This window comes from Rhinolophus ferrumequinum, chromosome 22, assembly GCF_004115265.2.
Source record: "Rhinolophus ferrumequinum isolate MPI-CBG mRhiFer1 chromosome 22, mRhiFer1_v1.p, whole genome shotgun sequence".
NCBI lineage: Eukaryota > Metazoa > Chordata > Mammalia > Chiroptera > Rhinolophidae > Rhinolophus > Rhinolophus ferrumequinum.
This window is the reverse complement of record NC_046305.1, coordinates 33,648,581-33,675,599: the sequence shown is the minus strand read 5'-3', so window position 1 is coordinate 33,675,599 and position 27,019 is coordinate 33,648,581. Positions and strand designations below refer to the sequence as shown.

Below are 27,019 nucleotides of genomic sequence, written 5' to 3'. Positions count from 1 at the left end.
TCAAAATTCATCCCTTTTTACATTTGCTAGTATTTGTCTTTTGGAGGTAAAAAGAGAAAAATGATGGAAGGAAGAGAAAGAGAGAGAGACAGAGACACTTTACAAACAGCAGGTCTGATGAGATCTTCAATAATCTCCCAGTCAGAAAGAGAACATTTATCAAGCACCTACTACATGTATGCTTCAGTGTGCCATGTACTTTGCGTGTTTTTATTAAATCTTTCGCATAATGCAAGGTGCATTATTATAATGTTCATTTAACAACAGCAGTTTTACAGTTTGGGGAGCTAGTTAAAGATTTCAACACTAACTGCCTGGAACCTGTTTGGTTTCTGAAAAAAGAAACCCTTCTCATGCACATGACTACATTACCCACTTTCCAGATTAGATGTCTCTCTGGGGCTTACAATCTCTTGCATTTCCCAATATCCCTCAGGTAGGAAATTAGGCAACCTGCATTCCTGCTGCTCTACAGAAAGCAGTAGAGGAGAAAAGACAAGGGCTGCCTAAAATCTCATAAACAGTAGTGAAATTACTGGGAATTGAATTTAGGCCTCCTGACTTGCTGTTGCCCCTATCTCTAACCACTAAAGACAACTCCACAAGTTAAGTACAGAAAGACTGGGTTAATGGGACCAGGGAGATGAATTCTGAAGTTATTCCCTTCCATGTTTAAATCTCAGTTTGTTTTAAATAGTTTTTGTTTGTTTATTTAAATGAATTTATTTGTGTTAATACTCTATACTGCCTTTTAAATTAGAAAAGGATGGTATTATATGAATTTGGTTCACTGCTCACTGACTCTTGCCAGTTTTCATCATTTTAAACAGAGCGATATAATCTCTCTTAATTCAAATACTGTATTGAAGTGATTTTTGTAAAAGATTATGTGGAAAAATCAGATATGACACAAGAACAATTGTTGTCTGTTTTTTGCAGTCACAATATGGAACCTCAGTCTCTGCCACGCCCAAACTACCCCTCTTTTACACGCCTATTGATCTGGTGGATATCAGTGTGGAAATGGCTGGACTGAAGTTTACAAATCCTTTTGGACTTGCTAGTGCAACTCCAGCTACCAGCACCTCAATGATTCGAAGAGCTTTTGAAGCTGGATGGGGTTTTGCCCTGACCAAAACTTTCTCTCTTGATAAGGTAAGAAAATATTTTTGAAGTCATGTTTACACGTCTATCATGTATTTTAATTAGGGCATAAATATTATAATGGAAATATTTTTCTGATGGAGAAATAATAGTTATTAAACTACCAGGTAAGACCTATTATTACACGTTAGCCTTTACTTCCCTTCTATGCTTTCTGTCCCATTGAAAGGGAGGTGCATATATTTCTCATTTTGTTTTGTTTAGGAAGCATCAAAAACATAAGTATTACAAAAGTGACTGTTTCATTTAATAATCACAAACTCATGAGTTCTTATTTCTGTATTATTGTTTTGTGATTTCTGGATGTGTATGAATGAGGACATATGCCTCCACTCAAAGTTGGAGAGATGATGGATTTGGTTTGCATATAATCCTGGGATCTAATTCATGTCAGAAGGAATCTCTCAGTGTAACTCATTGGTGCTAGTAATAAATAAGATTTTTCTGGAATTTTTAAGTATAGAAACTTTGCTCAGAGTACATATACTTGATTTTAATTTGTCATGGTCACTCCATAAGTGGATATACTTAGCAGAAAGTACACTGCATATTAAACTTGAGATTGATTCTTTAAAGTATATGAATGTGTATTTCAAAGTAGGATGATTTATATAACATATGGTTTTGAATTACAAAAGAGCTGCAGAATTTAACATTCGTTAGACCTTTTATTGATAAAATTTTAAATGCTATACCTATTGATATATTTAGTACTAACTGGAAATTAGCAATAATTAATGTATAAGAATGTGTGAATCTAGTGACTGAAACAAGAGTATCATAATTTAAATCAGACTTATCCTTAGACAAAGAAGATAATAGAGAACAAAATGGCCCCATTAAGCATGTTCTCTCTTTTTTCCTCTTACTAGGATCAATAGCTAGCATTATTATGGCTAAGATATCAGGACTATTTTATTCTGACAGCTTTACAAGATGCTTTGTACAACTATGGTCAAGGAAATCTAGAGAATCCTCAAAAGTTAGAAAAAATAGTGCATGGAAAAATACTTCTTAAATATATTTATGTTTAAATAGGTAAAGAGAGGTACTTTTCAAATAAATTGGTGAATATTTAGAAATGCTTTGGTTAAACAAAGTGTAAAAACATACAGAACATACTAGATTCAGTTGTAGAATATTATTAATAGTTTACAACCTTGGAGAATTTTGACAATATATTTGTCTCTGTTTCAGTTCATCTTTTTTACAAATTACTGGGAAATCATAATCAAATGTTTAATCCATTGTGAAAAACTGAGTCTCTGATAACATTAATAAATAATTAGTTATACTATTTTGCAATTTGTATATGTAAACAGAAATAGGTGGTTACTCAGGTACTACGGAAGAATTGTAGCCAAAAAAAATATTTGCTTTGAATTTGGTGTTTTCTTTGCTTGCAAAAATTGAATTCTACTTAATCAGAGATACCTGTCTTTACTCTGTTGGTAACATGCATTGATTTGTGATGCTCTTTCTGTAACCAGGGAAAAGTTCCCTGGTTTAAGATTACCAGCAAAAATAAATGTGGAAGCTGACTTCCTTCTAAACCTCCAATTCAAATTTAGTCTGTCAATTCAGAAGTCTGTGATGCTGGTTCAAAAGGAGTTACGAACAAATGCAAATTAAATTTGGCATATAAACCATAATGATGGGAGGTTTTAGAAAGCTCTGTTTTACTTACTTTGTGGGTAAGACAAAATATTTGTGCAAAGACTATTTTAAATGTATTTGTGCAGATTGTAGTGACATAAATAATGATGCCACCTTGGACTTACAAAATGCCACTTTCAAAAACTATTATTTCCCGTGCGTGATTTTGCAAAGTAGTCTGTTGCTTCACAGAGATCAACTTTTTATTTTTTTTTGGTGTCTTATATTGTCCCTAATTACTAATTAAACCTGCTGTGAATATAAATGTGTTATGAGCTTCTCTGCTATCTCATTGATGAAACGTTGCGGTATAGAACTCAGTAGTATAAACACAGGCTTTTCCTGAAGCCTCTTACTAAAGATATCTATTAAGATATTACATGTACTATACATTTATGTGACATTATAGCATAGCAATGTAGATTAGCCTTATTATAATTTATTATGCCAATTCAAGAATCTACTTAAAATGTATTAAAATTCAAAATCTTGGCGTTTGAAATTTGGATGGTTTTAATATGACAAAGGTTAGTCTATGGAGTTTTGTTATCATATGAAATATTAATATTTCACAATACAGTTTTGATGAAGTACAATTTGCCGAGCCTGCATATGATAAAGAAATTAAATGCTTACCAAGGGAGTTCAGTAAAAATTAGAGCCCTGGCTGAACATCTGCTGGAAATTTTATTATCCTGTCCTACTGACAGTGTGGATCCCTCGTTGTTTCTCTAGATTGACAGCTGAATATTACACTGATTTCTACAGCAAATGTGTTTAGGTGAACTTTGTTTCCTTTTTTTATTTTTTTGGGTGTTCGGAACATGCTTTTGATTTTCATCCTATATATATATTTTTTATACTCTTGACATTTATTGATGCCAGATTGAGGTCTAATATGCTGTAGCAACGATAGACCATTGACTTACAGTGAAATGCCAGTTGATATCTCAGTAAACAGAAATATTATTATTCTTTACTGTGCAGTCAGTATAAAAGCTATATGTGCTTTCTTAGCAACACAGATGATCAGATTTTTAATGTCAGATATAAAAAGATCTGTTTGCTTTTGTGTTAAATAACATCAAAGATGGATTTTATTAACTGTCTTCTTCCTTCCCAAATCAGTCTTTCCTAGAATGTCCCAAATTACTGACATTGCTTTTTCTTGAGATTCTGTTTGTTTTCTAATGATGATTTTAAAATGTCATCATAAAAGTATTTAAATATAATTGTAAATTATTTTTCTGTATAAATATATATTGAGTTCAAGTTTAAATTTTAAAAGGTGGGAGAGGAATCAATCTGTCAACTCAATTAAAGCTAAACTGTCATGACAAACCAGAGAAATGCTTGGTTTTACTGGGAATGTTAGAAATTGTTTGGGCTTCACATAAAATAACCTTCTGACCTATATTCACATTATACTAATAGGAAATAGATTAAAACATTTTGTTTTTGTTAATTATATCATAACTTTTTTTCTCTCAGGTAGCTACATATTGTATACTGTAAATATATAGTATCTAACTGCAAATTGCATGTATCTTTATCACTACACACATATACTCAGAAGTGTTTATTACTATCCTAAATAAAATTTAAACCTAAGCAAAAAGTTCATTTCGTTTATAAGCTATATATAAATATTAGAGTAAACTTGTGATTGATTTTTAGTAAGAAACTGTCTTGAATGCATATACTTTGTTCTAATAAGTATCAAATAATTAAGTAAATAGGTGCATATATGAGTTTCAACATAAAATACTGAAAACTAAACTCAGAAAAATATTTAAGGTTCTTTATTATTTCTTTAGAATCAAAGTATTGATGCTAAGTACTTTGTTTCTATAAAATACAAACTTATACCAAATAGCACAATGCTTAGTGTATAGGAAGAGTTTGATAAATGCTTCATAAATATTCGTTGGATAAACGAATAAACAAATGAATAGATTTTTTTGACAACAGCATATTGAATTCTTTTTCATCCATGTGAACAGATAGCTAACACATAAAACATTGACTGTTCTGAGTATTGATCTCCATCAAAGAAGAAAAGGCCAATTAAAAATTTTCATGTCCTATGTTACTTTCTGTAGTACATCTATACACATGTGCAACTGAAAATATAAGTGGAATTTCTAAATGCATGGGTTGTATATTAAGATTTAGGTTGTTGAGTAAGCATTTAAAATGCAGAGAACTTTTGAGAAAATGGAGTAAGTATTGCACAGGTTTAAGAAGGGTCATAAAAATTATATGGCCAAATTAAGGTCACGTGTCACTAGCTCTGACAGAAGAAATGTAATCTCTTGAATGCTTTTAATGACAAGGAATATGCTAGATCTTTCAATGCAATGCACCCTCTCAGAGCTACGAAAAGATCCTTTAGAAATATATTCTTTTTATTGATCCCAAATCAGCCTTCCCATAAGTTCCATCCATATTTTGTAGTTCTGCCCTTGGAGACAGCATGGCATAAATTAGTGTAACGTATTGACAGTAACAAATTGTTGATTTTACAGTATGGTATTCTTTTTTTTTTTTTTTTTTTTTTTCAAGTAAATAACTAACCTTGAGAGAGGCTAACAAATATGGAGAGGCAGTGTTGTCTAGGGAAAAGAAATTTGACCTGGGAGACTCTGGTCTCCATCCAAAGCTGCTTCTAAATCATTATCTTGGACCTGTTTAGTATTGTAGGTGGTGGTTATTATTAGTATTATTATTATGATTATACATATTAACTACCATTTATTGAGTTCTTAGGATGTATAGACATTGATGAATAATTTTCATAAGTTATTCATTGAATCTTCACAATATCCCTGTAAGATAGATAATAATTTTTTTTCCAGATGACATAATAGGCTGAGAAAGTGAAATAAATCGCTCAAGACTTAGAACAACAATTATTCATTTGCTTACAATCATGTATATTACAATTTGGCTGAGCTCATATGAGCTGTTTTTCTGCTTTACATGGTGTCTGCTGCACTCATTCCTGCATCTATTGTCAGTTGGAGGGATGCCTGGATAATGGCAAGATGGCCCCACTCGTGTGTCTGGACCCTCCATAGGAGTTGCTATAATTGCTGATATTCCTGAGCTCCTATCTCTGTTTCTGCACAATCTCTCTTCCCTTGTTGTGTCTCATCATCAAGGGAGGTAGCTTGGGCTTGTTCACGAGCTAGTAGTGTTCCAAGAGGGCAAGAGAGGCAGCTGCAAGGACTATTGAAGCAAAGCCTAAAAAGTCACATATTGTCACTTCTTGGTCAAAGCAAGTTACAAGGTACAATATATATGCTATATTCAAGAAGTAGGTAAATACCATCTGCCTATTAATGGGGAGAACAGCAAAATCATATCACAAAGGGGCATGCATACAGCATGGAAGGATTATTGTAGCCACCTGTGCAAACATTCTAACTTGCCCTCTGGTCACAGTAATTCACGTCCCTTCCACATGCAAAATGTACAATTTCTTTCTCATCCACCCCATTCCAAGACGTTTTTTGGTGTCATTCAATCATGGCATTAGGCTTAACATCTTGTGTTAAGCTTATATTAGGTCCCAATGCATAGAAGGTTGCTTGGGTTCAGCTTCTCTTTATTCAGGACTCTGGAAAATGGAAAGATAAGTTATCTATTGCCTATATGTCCAACAAAACATTATATGATCAATAAAATCAAAGTAGATACTCTCATTCAGAAACAGGAGAAATGGAAGAAACGTAGCAATTACTTGTCCATACCAATTTTGCAATTCAGTTGAGCACGTATTATCAGGGCCCCTTACTTCAGGGGTAGGGTATGTTTCTTGATTAGGATACAGTTCTGCTCTCTGGTAGTGGTTCTTTAATCCATTGTTCCAGTCTCCTATTGGCTCAGTCATCATGATTCTATCTTCTGAGTTTTGTTTTGTTTAGAAATGGCCAGTGGTAGCCTATGTGTCTCTCCTTGTTGAATATGTCTTGTTGCTATGGCACAATGTCCTCAAGATTTTTAGAATCAAGATTGTCTACTTAGGAGAATCTACTAGGACATGGTTTAAATTTGTCTAAAGTCTTACCAAAATATCATATAGCAACACTCTTGATGTGACATTTGCCCTAAGGTCATTTCTTACATTGAAAATCATTTTCCTTCTAGGAGAGACGAAGTATAAAAATTGGTTTATTTTCCAACCAAGCAAGTCCTGGGCCCTTTTGCTTTGCTCTAAGTTTGCTTAGCAAATTGAATATATCCTTACTTAACTCTTTTCTGTCTCTCACAGTACCTTATTATACTTGGGTTAGAAACACTCAACTGACACTTTCAGCTTTCTGTCTGGAGATTTCTTTAGCCAGATCCACAAATGCATTATGTACATTTCTGTCTTAATGAATTATCATCAGCAACATTCTTGCCCATTTTTCTGTCACTATATAATACAGGCCACTCTTGTCCCAGTCTCCAGTCACAATTGTCATACTGCATTTCAAGCCTCCACTAACAGTTTGTTCACCATTCTTTGAAGCTTTACTAACTGTCTACTCTTGATTTTTCAAGAGAGGCCTCTGCCTGCCTCTCCATCTGAAAGCCACTACCGCATGTTTTAGATTTTGTTATTCTAGCAAACATTTCTGTATCATTTATCTATTGCTGCATATCAAACCACCCCACGATTGTTGGCTTAAAACAACAAGTCATCTGCTCTTGATTCTATAGTTTGGCAATCTGGTCAGGGCTCAGCTGGGTAAGCTTGCTTTGCTCCATGTGGTGTTAGTTCTCATTCATTCATTTGCAGTCCGTTGACAGACTGCATGGAGTCTGGCTGGCTTGACGGGGCTTGGATCTCCATGTGGTCCCATCTTCAAAGAGACTACACTGGGCTTGTTCACAAGGTGGCAGTGTTTTAAAAAGGGAAGAGGGGAAATTGTGAGGCTGAGGCTCAGAATTGTATAATATAATCTCCACTGTATTCTGTTGATTAGAGCAAGTCGTAAGGCTGGACCAGGATCCTGGAGCATGCAAATGGCTCCTCTCATCCAAAGGCTTAAATCCACCACAACAGAATTTGAACCAAGGTCTATTTGATACAAATCCAGGCAGTTTCTCTATATCATGCTGTTTCCTAATTTATCCTCTCTGGACCTCATTACTTTATGTCTAAAATGAAGGCAGTTTGACTCCATCAGCATTCGCCAGAGACCTGGAGTTCAGCTGAGCAGGTGCACTGATGGCCTTCTACTCCTGCTTTAAGCAGAGAAGCACCTATGATTTTATTTCTATTTTGGTTGTATGTACAATTTCATATAGAGATAGAGTGGGAGAGGGAGGGAGAGAAAGAATGAGAGAGAGACAAGAAAGACAGAATTTTTATAAAAAGCCTTCTGGGAATCCATTGTCATGAAAAGTTAGTCCCCTCTTGCACCATTTTTCTCCAGACACACTGGCCCTTTGTCTAAAACTCCAACATGGCACCTCCTCCCTCTCTTAGGGACGTTTGGCTAGTGTTTGCTCGTCCTAGAATGCTCTGCCCTCAAGTCTTTAAACAACTGCTCTTGCTTCTCATTCAGTTCTCACATCAAAAATTGCCTCCTCAGAGAAGTCTCTGCTGACCACACACAATTCGGTCTGTCTGTGCCGCATTTCCCTGGTTGTCTGTTTTTCTTCACTACACTTATCACCATCTGAAATTACCATGCTTTTGACCACTTATTTGTTTACTTGTTCATTTTCTGTTTTAGCCACTTGAAGTAAGAAGAGGGATGCTGTCATTCTTGCTCACTACTGTATGCCCAGTGCCAAGAACCATGTCTGGCAGATAGGAAGGGAGCAATACATACTTAGATGAAGGAATAATTTTAGGATTCTAATTTGAACCAAAATTCCACATGACAGCTCTTCATTTGCTGGGAGACAGCTCTCATATCATATCTGGAAGCCTTTTCTTTTTCCTTTCTAAACAGTCCTGTTTTCCTTTCCATAATAAGCTTTACAGACTTTTACCATGCAGTTTGTCCGTTCTTCCATGTGGATTTCAAGAAACTCGTTTCAATCCACATTGTATTAATTGAGAGGAAGTTGCTTATATTTGCACAAATTGCCAGCACCTATGAGCAGACAAGAATTCAGGAATAACATTGTCAGGACTATAAATGCTAATAGTATTTAGAATTGTTAAGAAAAATTTTACAAATATGTTACATAATAATGTTTTAGAGCCTGGTTAGGTCTGTTTGGATTATAATACAGAAAATCACAATTTACTTTTGTAACTCGTTTTAGAAGGCCTTATTAGAAATTAAGATCTGGATTTTTTAAAGATTAAATGAAACATATATTTTACCATTATTGAGTTTCTACATTACCGTATCATGAAAGTCTATGAAACCATAAATGAACAACATTCCAGTGTGTTATTTTCACTGCTATAGCTCTAGTTTCAAATTTGGCACATAACTTATTTCTATTTATTGGGTAGTGTTGTCTCCAGATCTATACTTATGCATAAAACTAAGGAGTTATAATTATTTAAACATATTCAATGTAAACTTCTCATCTGAGAGATTTTAAAATGCTAAAACTATAGTAATAGTTCTATTTTTACCTGGTTAGGCCCTTTAATTGTTATTTAGATTTATTATATTGAAATTCATAAAATTGACTCATCCTCAAATGATAAGAGAATGAGATTAAAAGGCTACAGTTTACTTGTAGTAGTCCGAAGGGAGATTTCATCCAAATGTTCATTTCAGGACTCTAGTAGTCTCTTCTGTGAAGTAGTCCTGATCTCTTCAGCAACAACAAATGTGTGTGTGCTTGCAGCCATTTGTGTTCACTTGGAAGATTGAAGGCAAATCTCGCAAGTTAGAATTTTACAAAAACTACATGCCATTTCTCCCCAAAGTTCTAAAGTAATTACCATTTTTAACCGTGTTATGTATACCAGACTTAGTTTGTTCAATAGAAAATATAGATTATGATGTTTCCAAACACAAGTTAATGAGCATACTGCTAATATTAAGTATAGCTTGTTTAATTGTAGCCAAAGTAATACTTTTAACCAGGTACATTATTAAAGAGATTTAAATTGATCCTGGTATTTTTTTTTTTAACCTTTTATTTCACATTTTGGGCTAGTTGACTATGTAGAAGCTCAATCAATTTTCCAATATAATTACTCCTTCACCTTTTTTTTTGTTTCAGGCTGTGATTTCACACTTGTTAATTAGTTAACCATTTTGGTGTAGTGGACAAGGGGAGAGTCAAATAGACTTTTTAATAATATAAATTTGACATGTACAATTTGATCTGGGATAGTTGTTAGAAGAACCTCACTTCTAATGGAAAATAACTCTTCTTCAATTCTTTTGTTTTGTAAGCAACTGGTATCAAAGTTAATAGAAAATTCTCATAATTTGACTAAAGGAAATGTCCTTAAAGTATAGTGTTGCTATTTAAAAAATTGATTTTACCCTTCTCCTGTCTTACATAATTATTTCGCAGGATTTAAATTTAACTAGGTAAAAATATCCATATTCTGGGTATGTTTGGATGGTACAGTCTTTGGTTGAAATTAACATGGCTTGCATTCATAATACCCTCCTTGCCTTTGTAGTTTATTGATTTTTAACAAGATTTCTTGTCATTACTATGTATGGATACTCTTTATCATTCTTTAAAAACTTTAAATATAAAACCCAGTGATTACTTCATGTCAATTTTTAAAAAGATTTTTATTAAAATACAGCTAACATACAATACTGTATTACTTTCAGGTGTACCCACCTAGCTCTATACAGTGTTATTACCACATTATTGTCTTTATTCCCTATACTAAAGATGTGATCACCATGATAAGTTCAGCAACCATCTGTCACTGTACCACGCTATCAAAATGTTATTGATCTTTTCCTCCCTTTGAAAAATTTTCAGTTAGAGTTGACATTCAATATTATTTTATATTAGTTTCAAGAGTATAATGTAGAGGTTAAACATTTATATAATTTAGGAAATGATCCGCCTAACTAGTACTACCTGGCATTCTACATATTTTTACCATATTATTGATTTACACTCCCCATGACTATATTTTACATCCCCATGACTATTTTGTAATTACCAACTTGTACTTCTTAATCCCTTCACTGTTTTCACCCTGCCACCAACCACTTCCCATCTATCACCCGATAGATCTAATACCCATCTGACATCATACAGTTACTACAATATTATTGACTATATTTCTTATTGTATACCCTACATCCCCATGACTACTTTGTAACAACCAATCTGTACTTCTTAATCTCTTCCCCTTTTCACCCATTCCTAAACCCGCCTCCCATCTTAAAGAAGTCCCTCTAAGATTCCTTGTAATACTGGTTTGGTGGTGATGAACTCCTTTAGCTTTTTCTTGTCTGGGAAGCTCTTTATTTGTCCTTCAATTCTAAATGAAAGCTTTTCTGGATAGAGTAATCTTGGTTGTATGTTGTTGCTTTTCATTGCTTTGAATATTTCCTGCCAATCCCTTCTTGCCTACAAACTTTTTGTGGAGAAGTCAGCTGATAGTCTTATGGGGGCTCCTTTGGGTAACTAACTGCTTTTCTCTTGCATCTTGGTGTTGGCCTCTTTGGATTCACCTTGTTTGGGACTCTCTGCATTTCCTGGGCTTGTATATTTATTTCCTTTGTCAGGTTAGGGAAGTTTTCTGTCGTTATTTCTTCAAATAGGTTTTCAATTCCTTGTTCTCTCTCTTCTCCTTCTGGTACCCCTATAATGTTAGTGTTGGTATGCTTGATATTACCCCTGATGCCTCTTAAACTATCCTATATTTTTTGGATTCTTTTTTCTTTTTGCTGTTCTGGTTGGGTGTTTTCTGCTAACTTATTTTCTACCTCACTGGTTCCATCTTCCACTTTACCTAATCTACTGTTGTTCCCCTGTAATATATTCTTCATTTCCATTATTGTATTCTTTATTTCTGACTGGTTCTTTTTCACATTTTTTTATCTTCATTTTTATGTTTCCTATCTCTTTGTTAAAGTTCTCCCTGAGATCAGTGAGTATCCTTTTTTTTTTTTTTAACTTTTATTTATTTTTAGTGTGTTTTTCCAGACCCATCAGCTCCAAGTCAAGTAGTTGTTTCAATCTAGTTATGGAGAGCACAACTCAAAATGGCCAATGTGGGGATTGAACCGGCAACCTTGTTGTTAAGAGTACCACACTCTAAACAACTGAGCTAACCAGCTGTGCCCAAGCAGCCTTGTAACCAGTGTTTAGAATTCTGCCTCTGGTAGATTGTTTGTCTCCATTTTGTTTAGTTCTTTTTCTGGATCTTTGTTCTGTTCTTGTGTTTGGGACATGTTTCTTTGTCTTTCTATTTTGGCTGCCTCCCTGTGTTTGTTTCTATGTATTAGGTAGGGTTTCCATGTCTTCTGGTCTTAGTAGAGTGGCCTTATGTAGTGGGTGTGCTGTGGGGTTCAGTGGCACAGTCTTTCTGGTCACCTGAGCCACACACTTCAGGTGTGTCCCTTGTGTGGGTTGTGTGTGCCCTGCTCTTGTAGGTGAGCCTTGGTTGATAATTGCATATCAGTGGGAGGGACTGACCCTTGGGCTCACTGGCTGTGAGGACTGGCTTTTACTACAATGGAAGAGTTGTTGTGCAGGGGCTGAGCATACAAAGCAGGATCTGCCTCAGCAGGACTCTGGTGCCTGCCCAATGTGTCCCTTGGTTGTGTCGTACTAGGATGTGGCTGGGTGATGCTCCACCTCATTTTGAAGCTGGATACTGGGGGTGCCAGCCCCAGGACCACCTTGGAGGGGATCTGCTATAGATCAAGTTCAGCCACAGCCTGTGCCCCACCTGGAGACACCCGACAGGAGCCACAAAGAATTCTGCAGATGGCCACCACCTGTGCCATGGTTGGAAATGCCTTGAAAGGCCAAGCCTTGAACCAAGGCCAGCTGCCACTAGTGCCAGCTTAGGGCTGCTCAGCCAGAGGTACAGGCCATGCTCAAGCCAGGTGCTGCTTGTCTGGGTTCTGTGAACCTTTGAGAGACCCTAGAAAAGTCTGCAGTATAAGCCAAGGCAGGAGGTTTGTACGAAAAAGCCACCAGAAGCACCTTGGGTGTGCCCAAAAGCTGGGCGGGACAGGGTCTCAAATCGCCAGGACACAGGAATGAAAGGTGGAGACTCAGATATGGTGGCCACGTCTGCACGCTGGGATGGGGGAGGTCTCAGCAAAGAAACAGTGGCCTCCACCAGCTCCCCCGTTCAGGAGAAAGCCACCTCTCCAGCCCCCATCCCAAACCAGACAACTCAATTCCCCACCATTTGTCCCTGCCACCTTTCCAGGTGCTGCCCCAGCGCTCAAGCTTAGAGCTAGTGATTCCATTGGTGGGTAAGTCCGCAGACACAGTCCCTTTAAGAGGAGCGTCTGGGAGTGCAGCCGCCCTCCGTATCACTTAGTCACAATCTCCGCTGGTTTTCACAACCAGAAATTATGGGGACTTCTTTTCCCAGCACTGGAACCCTGGGCTGGCGTGGCACTGGGATCTCTCACTCCTCTGGTGTGTAGGGAGGATCTCCACAGCTGAGCTATCTCTCCCGATCTTTAACGGTCACAGCCTATTCCTCGTCTCTGCCACTTCTACTATTCTTGAGGTGTCTTTTTTATGTAATTAATTAATTAATTTATTTTATTGGATAAGGGGAACAGGACTGTATTGGGGAATAGTGTGTACTTCCAGGACTTTTTCCACAACTTTTTGTTGTCCTTTCAGTCTTAGTTGTGGAGGGCACAGCTCAGCTCCAGGTCCAGTTGCCATTGTTAGTTGCAGGGTGAGCAGCCCACCATCCCTTGCGGGAGTCAAACCGGCAGCCTTGTGGTTGAGAGGATGCGCTCCAACCAACTGAGCCATTCAGGAGCTCAGTGGCAGCTCAGCTCAAGGTGCCGTGTTCAATCTTAGTTGCAGGGGGCACAGCCCACCATCCGTTGCAGGAGTCAAGGAATCGAACCAGCAGCCTTGTGGTTGAGAGCCCACTGGCCCATATGGGAGTCAAACTGGCAGCCTTTGGCGTTAGGAGCGTGGAGCTCCAACCACCAGAGCCACCGGCCCGGCCCAAGATGGCTTATTCTGCATGTCCTTAATTGTAGGATTTCAGTTCAGCAAGATTTTTAGATGATTCTCAATGCTGGTTGTTTTGTAGTTTAGTAATTTTGATGTGGTCGTGAGAGAAGGTAAGCACAGTGTTACCTACTGAGCCCTCTTAGTATCCTCATGTCAAACTTTTATTAAAGACATGCTTATATTTTGTTGAAAGACTCAATTTTAAAATTGCAATTTTTTTTCTCCTTTTTCTTTTTATTTACAATGAACCTTATATTAAATCACCACTATCTCTGAAGTAAGGTGTCATTAGATGCTCATGGAAGTGACGTGTTTTTAGAGAAATCTTCAGCCAAACTGTCTTTTCATACACTACTTACCTTTACTTAACTGACTTCCCCATTTGCTGCTTTCACTTCATGTAAGTCCACTGCCCTTTTCATCCTGTTCTGCTTATTTATTTGCATATTTCCCACAATATCCCATATGTTTGAAACAACTCGCTATTACCTTTCTCCCAAATTCACCCTCAAATATAGTTAAAATTTACCTAAAAATGTAATCAAGTGGTGTCACTTTCAAGTATATTGACTGGACTAGATGTATCCTGAGAACTCTTACTAATGTACTATATATATATATATCTATCTATACACACACACAGAGAGAGAGAGAGAGAGAGAAGTGTTATATAGTTTACTGCAGAAAAGTGAAACTCGTAGTTCTAGTTCAGAAAGTGTGTACATCAAAAGACACAGAATAACTGACTGTTGACATAAGGCAACTGGGATTCTTACATGAAACATGTTACTTAATAAGCAGGATTTTCCGTAACTTTTTGAAAGAAAAAAATGACTATATTTGAGTTGTGTCCTTATTCTAGACAGAAGGGATAGCACATGGACATCCATGGTCATGAGAATTCCAAGCATATTTAAGATTTAGCAGCTGAATCCTAAGTAAGTCACTATAGAACTACAGGAAGGCCTGTTAGGCTAGAAATTTAAATGTAATTATATAGACACCAGGGAACCTGAAGAGGTTTTAAGCAGAACAATTACATAATTCAATTTGGAAGTCACTGTTAATCATAATGGAACTCCTATTCATCATTTCAATAATGACTTTCATTTTTCCCCTCATGCAATCTCTTTTCTGATTAAACCAGTATAATCACTAGGTTTATGTTTGCATCATGTATACCTTAATTTTACCGTTCCTCATTTTTAAGACTTCTCCTGTTCAAGTATTAAAAGGGTAGTGATGACTCAAGTCCTCTGTACTTTTGTTGACCAATGGTTATCCTCTCCTTTTCTGAGCTTTTGTAGAATTTTACTCAATTGGCACAAGATAGAATATTAAATTGGTAAATATCATTACTTCATGATGAACAATTTCACTTTCTTGATAAATATAAGAGAAATGTAATATTCTTCTTAGGAGAATAAATTTTTTAGGCTCTTTTCTGAGAGGGGTTCATGGGGTCTTCAAAATTTCCTACCATCAGTAGGAAACACTCCCCTCTGGTTCTTTTGAGTCTTTCGTAGCTCATTCCCCACACAACTCCTAGGAGTCCTTGAAGTTCTTTAATTTTTCTCTGTTGAGACCCATTTGCCTATCTAGGGGTCCCTATTGAATAGAGCTTAAGGTGACCTCATAGTGCCTTATTTTATGTAAGTCCCTTAACTGGTCCACAGGAAAATCTTGCATTTTCTTTGCCCTGACAAATCCTAGGAATGCAGGCTGGTCAAGGTACAGTTGGATATGTTTTAGCTCACCTTTTAGCAGCAAACAACAGAGGCTTTACCCTTGACACATATCAAACACAGTAGGACGCTTGCACTGTGTTCCCCTTCTCAAAGAAAAAGAAAAAAAAGCATAGACCACATATCAACACTTAACCCTTTTCTTGGTGTTTGGGGTGGCAGTTAGACTCATAATACACCATCAGCATGCTACAAATAAATTATTTTATGATCTCTAGCATCCCTAACTTTTTGTATCCTTATTAAGGACAAAGGATATGAGTTTTCTAAGCAGATTTTTGTCATCTACTTGGACATTTCTCCAAGGGGAAAATTTATTTTAGTAATTTATTTAAATGCCCCAAAATTTACACTTTGATACTTTGTTACATTACTAAAAATCTATGTAGAATTTTAATTATCAACATTAATTACATAAAAGCACATTATAAAAAAATTCTTAAATTTTATAAAATTTCCCTCATACTGAGATTTTTTTTTCTAGATTTTGTTGATAACATTTAATTTTTTAACACTGCATCAGAATTGTTTTAATCTAAGTCTTCCATGAAACCATTACCAAGATGGGAGTAAACATGCAAAAATTTTATTAGGTGAAATATCTGAGAGAAAAATATGAAGGTGGATGGAGAAAGCTGGGAGACCTATAGGACAACAGTGTAAGTTTGGCCCCAGAAGTAGAAGAGGAGGAAGGAAGGTAGGGTGGGAGCTTCCTAGAGTGCCTTGCAGTCTAAATAAGTTTCAGCAAAGCCACCAAGGAGTCCTTGTCTCTCAGGAAATGGTCTGCCCTCATCTCTGTCCTGTTAGACACTGACTGAGGAGTGGGAAGCATGCCTGCTGTATAGTGCAGGGGTGGATTTCACAGCAGAAGAGCTGGGCTCTGCTCAGTAACACTCCCAGTAGTTGGAGTTCTTTAAAGTTTACACAAGAATACTTGAATTTCTACAACAGCCAGCATAATATAAGCAGCCACTTACTGTATGGTTTTTAAATGGGTGAATCAGCAAACATTGGCATAGTGTTTGCAATCTTCTCTTGATCAATATAAAGAGAAATGGTATGGACCAAAAGTAAATTAAATTTATACAAAGACTGTCTTGTTAACTATTAAAGTATGAATAGAAAAAAACAATGTTGCATGCAGAAGACTGGAGGCGATATTTTACCCTAAATTTTATATTGTTTTTACAGTAAATCATACTAGTTATTATTCAAGTATTACAATTGCCTCCTTTTGTTTGGAAGAAAGTGTTGAGGGTCATCTCTTTCCTAAGTAATGTGACTGTCAATAAATTACTTAACTTCTCTAAACCTCAGTGTGTTCACTTATAAAATAAGACCATAGTACCTGTTTTGCCTTTCTTATAGTAGTTTAGTAATACTCAGTTTGAATTTTTTAAAAATTAAAAGATGTAAAAAGGATCTGTAACATACGAAATACTGTATCAGTAGATGTTATAAGTATTGTTACGACAACATGTATGCCAAACTAAAATATGAATAGATATATTATCATTTCTTAAAGAGTAGAAATTCACTATAATTTTGCCCTTCTCATTTAAGGACTCGCCTCCATTAGTACCCCCACATCCAAACCCCCGTCATTTCTCACTGAATACTATTCCAGCCTCCCACAACAGTCTCTCCCCTTCCACTCTTGTCTGCCCTATGTTCCAGCCTCTAAACCACAACCTAAGTGGTCTCTTACAAGTTAAATAATTTTGTGTCCCTGCTTTGCTTTAAATATTCCAATGGCTTCCCGTAGCCCTTGAGATATCCTAAATCCTTGTACCAATCACTGTACCATATAGCTCCCACATGTCTCTCAGACCTCATTTCTTTCTACTTTACCTGGTACCAATTAAGCTACAGGCACAATGGCCTTTTCTAGGTTTTCCAACAAGTTAACCTCATTCTCACCTTTGTCCTTTCACTAACTATTCTCCTTGCCTGGAATTTGTGGGCCCTTTCATCCAAAAAGAAGAAAGAGAAAATTGGTGCTAACGGCAAAGTGTAAATAATATAGGAATAATTATGTTATAATAGGTAGCTTATATTTATTGTAATTCATGAGATATCAGGCAACGTAAATGACAACTAACCAATTAAATGATGAAAGAATGGTCATATATTCTTCCTTTTTTGTTCCTTTCCATTAATAGAAGATTTTATGATTTTTAAATCATTCAATAAAATCCATCTTTTTAAATATTTCTCAAAAGAATAAAGCATAAAGAATCATTTTTCCTTATAGCTGTTGGTATCTCTTTAGTTACCAACCAAGAAATCCCCAGAAAATCGAACGCATTTTATAGGGGTCAGTAATTGCACCACAAAGAACAGTGGAGGTGTGACGTGACATACACCTGGGCTTAGAAAAAAACATTTTTAAAAACACTTTTTCATGTAAAATTAATACGTGTAATGTGAAAGAGTAAATGTTAAAACGCCAAGTTGTGATTCCTGGTTTCTGAACCTCTTCGTAATTCACTGAAAGAAAATTAGAAAATGCTTCCTGGTCCTAGAGTTCCTTCCATCACTGTGTGTAGGATTTGTGTCTATAACTGCTATTAACATTAATGGGATCTAATCAAGTAGGTCTCCTACACACAGATCAAAAAATGTACTCAAATTACTATAGGCATAGCCAATCATGGAGTATAATTCATAGTACATGCAATTAAAGTGTTTTACATTAAAACATGAAATAAAACATAATAAGGAGTTGGCTCTATAGCCATTTTTGGAGCAGATACCTAAAGTGTCTTCAATATTGGACTACCAGTGTTAATAAAAGACAACTTTATAAACAGTTCAATAATTGGACAGGCTACATATTGATTCCTTCCTTTGTTATATAATATTACCCACTTTTCCATCCAGATTCACGTGGCACGGGGTTGAAGAGTGCTAGAAACATGGTCGCTCTTGTGTATTGGAATGTGGAGAAATGGAAAGGCTGTCACAGCAGTCAATAAGATCTGAGAGGTGTTGACTAATTGCCTGCTAATTACACAGTAAATTGTCTAATTAAGCTGATGGTTAATTAGGGTACGCTTGCACAGCAGTCTTGTGGAATTTGTGTCTGATGTCTGGGAAGCAGCTTGTGTAATTGGCAAACTGGTAAGGACTGGCACAGAACATGACTGGAAAGCTCACTGCCAGTGGATGACAGGATAAGGATTTAGTGGGAACAAAAGGGATGCCATTTTTATACTGAAGGTTTTGTTTCAGTTCTGCAGCTATTCTGCAGTGAGCAATTGAGAAATACATCTGAAACCTAAGTTACCTCAGTAAAGCAAACTTAAAATGTGCTTCAACATGTAAAATATGCTTCTTGCTTGCCCATGTATCAGCTCTGATGCATTATATGGCATTCTATTAATATATACATTGTATCCTTACAGCTGCTTCTTTTAACATGTTTTTTGGTGTTCATGCGCAAAAAAAAAAAAACATCTTTTATGAAAGTATAAGAAGGTAAATGTGACCGATGAGAACACATTTGAGATAAGAACTTTGAGTTTATTGTTTAATTTTAAATTTATGCATCACTGTTAACTCTAAAATATTAGACATAATATAATAAATATAGTTTGGATCATACTTTAAAGAAATTAAAAAATTTATTTGCAATGAGAGAGTTTTACTTTTATCATTTATACAATTTACCATGTAACTGGCTTTTGCTTTTAATTTAGTAAAATGTAAAAACAGAATATTTCAATACCTACTTAAATGTATTTCATTTCTGAATGGATATGAGCTTTTTTGATGAATTTACCTGCAAGATTTGAGTGCCTTTAGGAGTCTGTTTTGTTTGTTGTTCTTTATAGCTGAGAACTTCTCATTTCAATAGTTATCTGTGATTGAAATATAAACATAAAATTTCTTCCTGTAAGTAAATTAAACTAATTCATTGAAGAATACAGGTCCTTTATAATGAAGTTAGGCACACACACACACACAGCAGCCCTCTATAAAATAATTGAATATAAATGATCACTTCTTTTACCATTTGCCAATCAGATTTAAACATTTTTTTGAGGATTTTGAAATAAGATTTTGAGTAGAACATGAGGTTGCAGTTGAAACAAAGGGTCACAGATACACAATTAATCTTGGATTTACACTTTTGTGTTAATGAAGAAAGAGAAAAATGTAAGCATTCCAAAACTAGAATTCTAAAACATAAAGTGGCCTTAATTGAATTACAGTATCATTTTTTTTCCTTCTTTCTTAGCAAATAAAATGTATGTCTGCATGTGGTTGGACAGGCCTGTATGTTTTTTGTTTCTATTGTTTTCCATGGAGAATTTGAATTTGTGTGTATATTATATTTTTAAACAGCAAGAGAGAAGTGCACATTATGTACTATCTAAAAGGTCTTTGCATTAGCATTAACTTTGGAGATATATGTATGGTAAATGAAAATATTTGCCATTTTAACAGGAAAGGTGTTTTCAACCTGTTTTAAAGCAATCCTTTGAAATGTAAAGTCACAGATAAAAATAAATAAAAAGATGTGAAATAAAAATAATCGTTATTGTGAGAATAAAGAAAGTGATATTCATTTCATTTGTAGTCTTAGGTTATGAAGTCTTGGAAGATTTATTTAAAAATTATTCAAGATGGAAGAAAAGTGAATTTACCAAAGGGATACAATGCTAAACATTGAAATTGCTTATTTAAGATATATCTTTAGAGGGAGAAAAATTAGATGGAGGTCAGTGTTGCAACTCCAACCATTCTATATTTTGATCTAGTCAGTTTTTCATTTCATTTCTTGGAGAGAAAATATAAAAAGTCTATTGTAAGTGATAAAACTTTGGATAAAAAGAAAAATAAAGCAAGTAGGTCTATCGTTGTAATTAAGGTTGTAAAGAAGAGTTTTTTACAAACACAAGCTTTATGAAAAATTCCTTTTTTATGTTTAAATATAAATTTCCATATTTTTTTCTAAGTCAAAATTTAGATGGTTTCCAATAACATATAGCTATTACAGGAATAAATTCTATATACCATGGGATCATGTAGTCATTTTTTGAGAACTTACTGTAATAAACTTTACTTTGGCCTTTAAATATATATGTATATAAATATATGTAAAACATGTTTGTATACGTGTGTGTGATAAGTAATCAATCTTTTTTTTAATTCATTGGAAAGTTTTTAAAAATTTTTAAAAAATGAGTGAAAAATACAATATTTAGCTACCTCATCAACCTCATTATAGAATGATTTTGTTTTCTTTTATAATTTACATATTGTAAAATTCACTTTTAAAATACACATTTTTATGGTTTTTAGTATTAGGTTGGTGCAAAAGTAATTGCAGTTTAAAAGATTAAAAATAATGGAAAAAACCACAATTAATTTTGCAGCAATCTAATACACAGAATCTAAGTCACAGAATTGTGTAACCATCACCATCTAATTAATTTCAGAACATTTTCATCACTTCAAAAAACAAACACATACCTTTTAGTAGTTGCTCCCCATTCCCTACACCCCCATCCCCTGGAGACCGTTCATGTATATTTTGGACATTTTGTATAACCGGAATGTTACATATGCTACATACAATATTTAATGCTACATATGAAAAATAGCATAATAGCAATATGAATGCTGCATACAATACGTAACCTTTTATGTCTAGTTGCTTTTACTTGACATAGTATTTTCAGAGATTATCCATGTTGTAGCATGTATCAAAACATCATTCTTTTTTGTTTATATATTACATTTTGTTTATCCATTTATTGGTTCATGGATATTGGGGTTTTTTTCCTACTTTTTGCCCATTATATGTAGTATTGTTTTGAACTTTCATGCATAAGTTTTTGAGTGGATGTATGTATTTAACTCTCTCATGAATATACATAGGAGTAGAGTTGCTGTTTAACTTTCTGATGAACTACCAAACTATTTTGCAAAGTGGCTGTACCCAGTTTCCATTCCCACCAGCAGTGTGTGAGGTCTGAATTTCTTCACGTCTTCACCAACGTTATAGTCTGTCGTTTTTGTTACAGCCATCAAAATGAGTATGAAGTTGTTTCTCGTTGTGCTATTGACTCTTAGTATAACTGGTCACTAGAATGGTAAAAAATATGAGGGCTTAATAATTGCCTTAATATTCTTAATAACATATCACTGTGACAACTAGTTGATATGAACAGCAGCTAAATTAGCTGCCATTGTTCATCCTTCCCTCTTGTTCCAGAGCTTGTGGTCATCAGGAAAGGCTGGCCCAGTTCCCCTGGAGGCCTGAGTTCCGTAAGAGTAAGCCTGAAAATAGAGCTGGGGTTTGAAAGTAGAGGTTACCTCTGAAGAATAGCCAGTTTATGTGGATTGCTGGCTTTTGAGAGAAAATGTTAAAGGATGGTGTATATTCAAAGAGTAGTCTCTTACTGTTTGATGATTTATGTAGTTCACCGAAATGAATAAATGTTCCAAGCTAAATTTTGAGCATAACTTGCAGTTTCAGTACATCTACACAAAGGAAGTAAAAATCACAAGGTATTAATTACACATTTCAGAAATGGGAGAGGGGCACAGTGAGCAAGGGGAAGGCCGTCCTCCAAACCAGGTGAGAAGGAGAGAGAGAGCAGGGTAGCAAGCACCCATTACTTATAAGGTGGTTAGGGCAGAGGTCACTAATTTTACACAGGCTGACCTCTGTCTACGTGGTTATAACTCGAAGTGCACTGAGAAGAGCAAAGCGGGAACTCGGGGCGGAATCCTAAGCTCAGGTCCTTATCCAAATGTCTAGCCTCTGGGTGAGAGTAGAATTGTCTGTAAAAATGCCTAGGCAGCAACTCAAAATACCTGTTTTCTCATAATGACTGGCTTCATGAAGCCACAGATGGAGAGGGAGAAGGCAAGAATGACTCCGGTTTTGCTGACTTGAGTGCTCTTTGTGGTTGTTCCACTGACACAAATAAAGGAAGAGAAATGGTGGTTTCTGTGCCAGTTACTGAAGCAGGACTTTTCAATATCAAAAGAAAACTATCAATAGGTACTTTTATTCTCCAACTATAATTACTTCAAATATTTGGAAGGAAAAGGTCATTCTAATAGAAGAATTACAGTTATTAAACTTGAACTGAAAATGTTATTTTTTTTTCAGATGCGGTACTACTGTAGAGTTCTGAAGTTTGAACTCTAATTATCTAAAATTAAATTTAAAACTAACATCTAAAGGGAAAAAGTTAAATAACACAGCAGGATGTTAAATCAATATGATGAATTAATTTGATATAAATAACTTGAGTTTTGCTATGTTTATCTGTAAGTCATTTATCATGGTACCAGCTGTAAAAGAAAATCTTAATAATAATGATAATGATGTGTGTCATCCTCCCACCCACCAGAAGTGTCATGACAAATTGTTAACAAACTGTCTTGGAGCACTTCACAGATTCAAATGCTAATGCAATAATAATATAATCGATAATAATAAAATCAACAATGGAACTAATAATTTTGATGTGGCTCAGAAAGGGACACATTAAAACTATGAGTTCTCATATGTGAATAAAGTACAAGAAGAGTACTCTCTGTCCATTTAAGTCCATATTTACATTTTGACTCAACTTTCAGTGAGGGGAAAGGGAGCACAGACACTGGCAGGAAAAATATTTGTACAATTTATTAAGATGAGGAAACTGATCTGTCTTTCTGTCCCTGCCGCCTTCTCCTTTTCCCTTTCCCTCTCCTTTCTCAAAGGGAGCCTTGGCTATTCCCATAGAACAATTACAAAATCAAGTCCAGTACACAAATATGTATCTTCCATCCCCACACTGACTTTCATTGTTCAAGGCCTCCTTGGTTCTCACTTAGAACATCGCACGAACCTCTTAAAAGGTCTGATTTCCATCTCCTGACAGAAATCAGCCTACTTAATTTCAACCACATTTATCTCCCTAAAGTATATCTGGACATGTGTCTTCCCACCTACCTGTAGGAGAAGCTTCACACTCCTTAGCGTGTCCAACGAGGCCCTCGATCATCTCAACCCAACTTTATACAGCCCTAATTTCCTCCCCATTTTTCACACAAAGGAAGTTTAACAACAGAAGCCCTATAACTTATAATATATAAATGCCCCGTTGAAACCTTAGAAAACTTGTCAGACCCCATATGTTCTTTCTGTTATCCGGCCTACAGACCACGTTCATGCGCACTGACGCCAATCCCTCAGGATGCCTGCCACCGACCCCCCCCCCCGTCCCGCCCCCCAGCACTGTTCACATGCATGCTCTCACCCGAAGAGCCCTCCCCAACATCCTGTCAATCAGGAATTCCATTCACCCTCAGGAGTCAGTTAAGATGTGGCACTCCCCAGAAACTTTTCTCTTCCCTTAAAATTATGTTCCCATAAACCTTTGGAGTTCTAGAACTGCCTGCTTTAATAGAAATTTAATTGCAATGGAATTGCAATTCTGCTACTAATACACGATGTAGCCTTATGAAATGAGGTAGGTGAACCAACTATGAGCTCTCTTTCTTGTTCTACCATTCTAAATATTTAATTGGAACATTTTTCTTTAGAGTTATCTGAATACCAGATCCCTTTCCTCTGAGAAACTAGCATTGGGGGTTTATTGTCTATGTATTATATGCTAAGCCTTCTAAAAGCCATATAGGTTACATTTTCCCTTTTTCTACTTGCACCTCAGTACGGTAGATGTCATAATCCCCATTGCATGGATAAACTGAGGCTTAGCAATTTCTGAATTCCTGTTCTTTATATCCCTTACAGTCATAGCTCAGTGCCAGGAGCACAGCGTACAGTCAGCAAAGGCTGAATTCCTCTCTTCTATTTCACATTAGCAGTTTTTGTTCTTCCATACGGAAATAGGATATAATCTATCATGTGAGGGAAGTTGATCCATAATATTTTTGTCATCATTTAGCTGCAGGTTAAATTTAAGTTGCTGTAGATTTTTAGGAAATATATTAAAAGCTTGTTAAAAGATTTACTATGGACCTCTTTTTAACTACCTTATTTTATGGAACAAGATTTCTCCTAAGTCTCACAGCTCATGGGATCATGTTTACTAGTCATTGGTAACCATTATTTTGTTGGCTTTATCTCCCTGGCCCTTGTTCCAGTAAGATGTTTTACATCTCATGAATCACAATGTACAGTTCTTGGACAAAAATGACTCTACCTGAGTGTTCACCAAGTTTACTAGCAAGGTTGTATGTTAGGTAGAGCAGATTCAAATCAAGGAGCCCTACAGGAAAGGCTATGACCCTAGCCTCACACCTTCATTTCTTAAATTTAAATATTACAAACAATTTCGTGGGCAATGAAAAAGTCTGTGTGTGTGTGTGTGTGTGTGTGTGTGTGTGTGTGTTTCTGAAATCGATTCCAGATTTCCATGTCTTCCTTCACTGTTTGTGTTCTAGTACAGTGGTATGACTACAAAAAGTGTTAGTATGAGGGGATTATCCTCTCTCCAGTGCTGTGTGCAATATTTTAAAGGTATCCCGACATCAGACATCATAGATTATGCTGAAATAATACAGCCTACTTGGTATTGCATTCTGCATTCATATTTACTATAAAATGTCTTGCTACAGCACATTCCTTAACTTCCTATACAGAAGTATGTAATATACAACAAAGAAGTGCATTTTTTAGAAACACTAAAATGAAAGTTGTTGATTTTAAAAGACATTTTGTCACAGATGAGTGAGGGAGAAAGAGATCAAACCAGCAAGTCTAGCCTATCCAAGGTTTCATTCATGCATCTCTTCTGCTTAGTGCTTTCCCCTTCGGTATCATTAGCATTTTCATTTCGAAAAATGACAGTCTGCAGTGGAAGCAGTAAAAATGTTCAACCTGTGGTTTAAATTATTGATTTTTTAGAATATTGAAGCTGTATTTCAAATGGATTTTGTTAGAGATACTTCTGGATGGGGGGTTTCAAAGGTAATTTGGTATCCAAAAGCCTGTGTATTTCAAAGACTTTCCATTCTTTGAATTTCTTTAGACTCTGGTTGATTGGATAAAAATGTTTGTTGTCTTCAGGACTATAAGTAGCAGATCATTGCAACTTGAACTTGAAACATATATTTGCAGACTATGCTGTTTGTGATTTATGGCTTATGTTCAGACTATGATCTACTGGCAAAATAAATCTTCATTTGGAAACAAAAGCTGATTTTAAAATGAAGGAAAACATACTATAATTTGCATGCATAAAAGGTCAAAAGTCCAATTGATAGCTAGCTCATTGTGATAAAGCAAGGTACGGTTCTGTAAGAATGGATTTTAATGAAGCTCCTCAAATTGTGTTATGTGAATAGAGTGTGACAACAGAAATATTCTTTAAAATCTTTTAAATCTTTCACCACAGTCAACACTCACATATGAACAGAAAATGTTTTGGCAAGGGGGAGTATTACTGACTGCTGTGTATATGCTGTGCAGGTAGTTTGCTACTCGCAGCATGTTTCTACTGATGGAAAAAAAGCTACTTAAAAGATTACGTTATATCAAAGTGGTTTGATCTACAATCACATTACAAGTCAAAGCCCTGCTGAAGTCAATGAGGGCATGGAGTGCAAATTTATGACTGTATCAAACGTAGTATGTGGAGAGTTGCATCTTATTTTGGGATGCCAAGTATCACACAACAGTAGATGATACAAATTTGAAATAAAACCTGATAATTCCCTCCTTGACAAGTGGAAATTAATTAAAAATACAGAATCAGAAGAGACATTGGGACGTAACAGGGAAACCTGCTACTAAATGCATGAGCTGTATCCATAAGAAGTCCTGTTAATGTTTAAACCAGTTTAAAAATGCCTTCCAATGGCAGTGAGGCCATGCGAGTTGGTAGAAGAATTTGATGTTGTTACTTTGGGGAAAAATATTTAATCTGAGGGTGTAGTACCCTAGGACCAGATTTTTTTGTAGAGTCCACCCACTTCCTCTGAAAACTTTATCCAATGGACAATGATTGAAACAACTTATGTCTTATTATGACATAGATCATCTGATTTAATTTTTATAACATCTCTTAAAAGTAAGAATTTTATCTCTTTTCATATTGTTGCAAACTATAATTAAGAAAAAAGTCAGAAAGAAGTGAGTAAACTATTCACGGTCATATAGCTGAGTTTTTACTCAGGTTTATTTAACTCCAAAACCAATGCTTTTCTACTACATAACACTGCCACCCCCCCTTATTATTTAAAAAAAAAGTGTTACTTTAAAAATAGCATCAAAAGCATCTTGAAAAGAAAAATGAAGACACAGAAGAGCAGCGAGCCCTCACATTAACACAGTATATATGACGTTTAGTTCTTTTTTT

At 35.6% G+C, this 27,019-nt stretch overlaps 1 protein-coding gene across 1 annotated transcript in view; it reads left to right on the top strand.

Annotated features, from left to right (window-relative positions):
- The window catches only part of DPYD (dihydropyrimidine dehydrogenase), an 830,145-nt gene that overhangs the window by 396,315 nt on the left and 406,811 nt on the right, over window positions 1-27,019 (top strand). Inside the window, 1 exon segment of the mRNA XM_033092743.1 lies at window positions 940-1,155. Coding sequence (XP_032948634.1) covers window positions 940-1,155 — 216 coding nt within the window.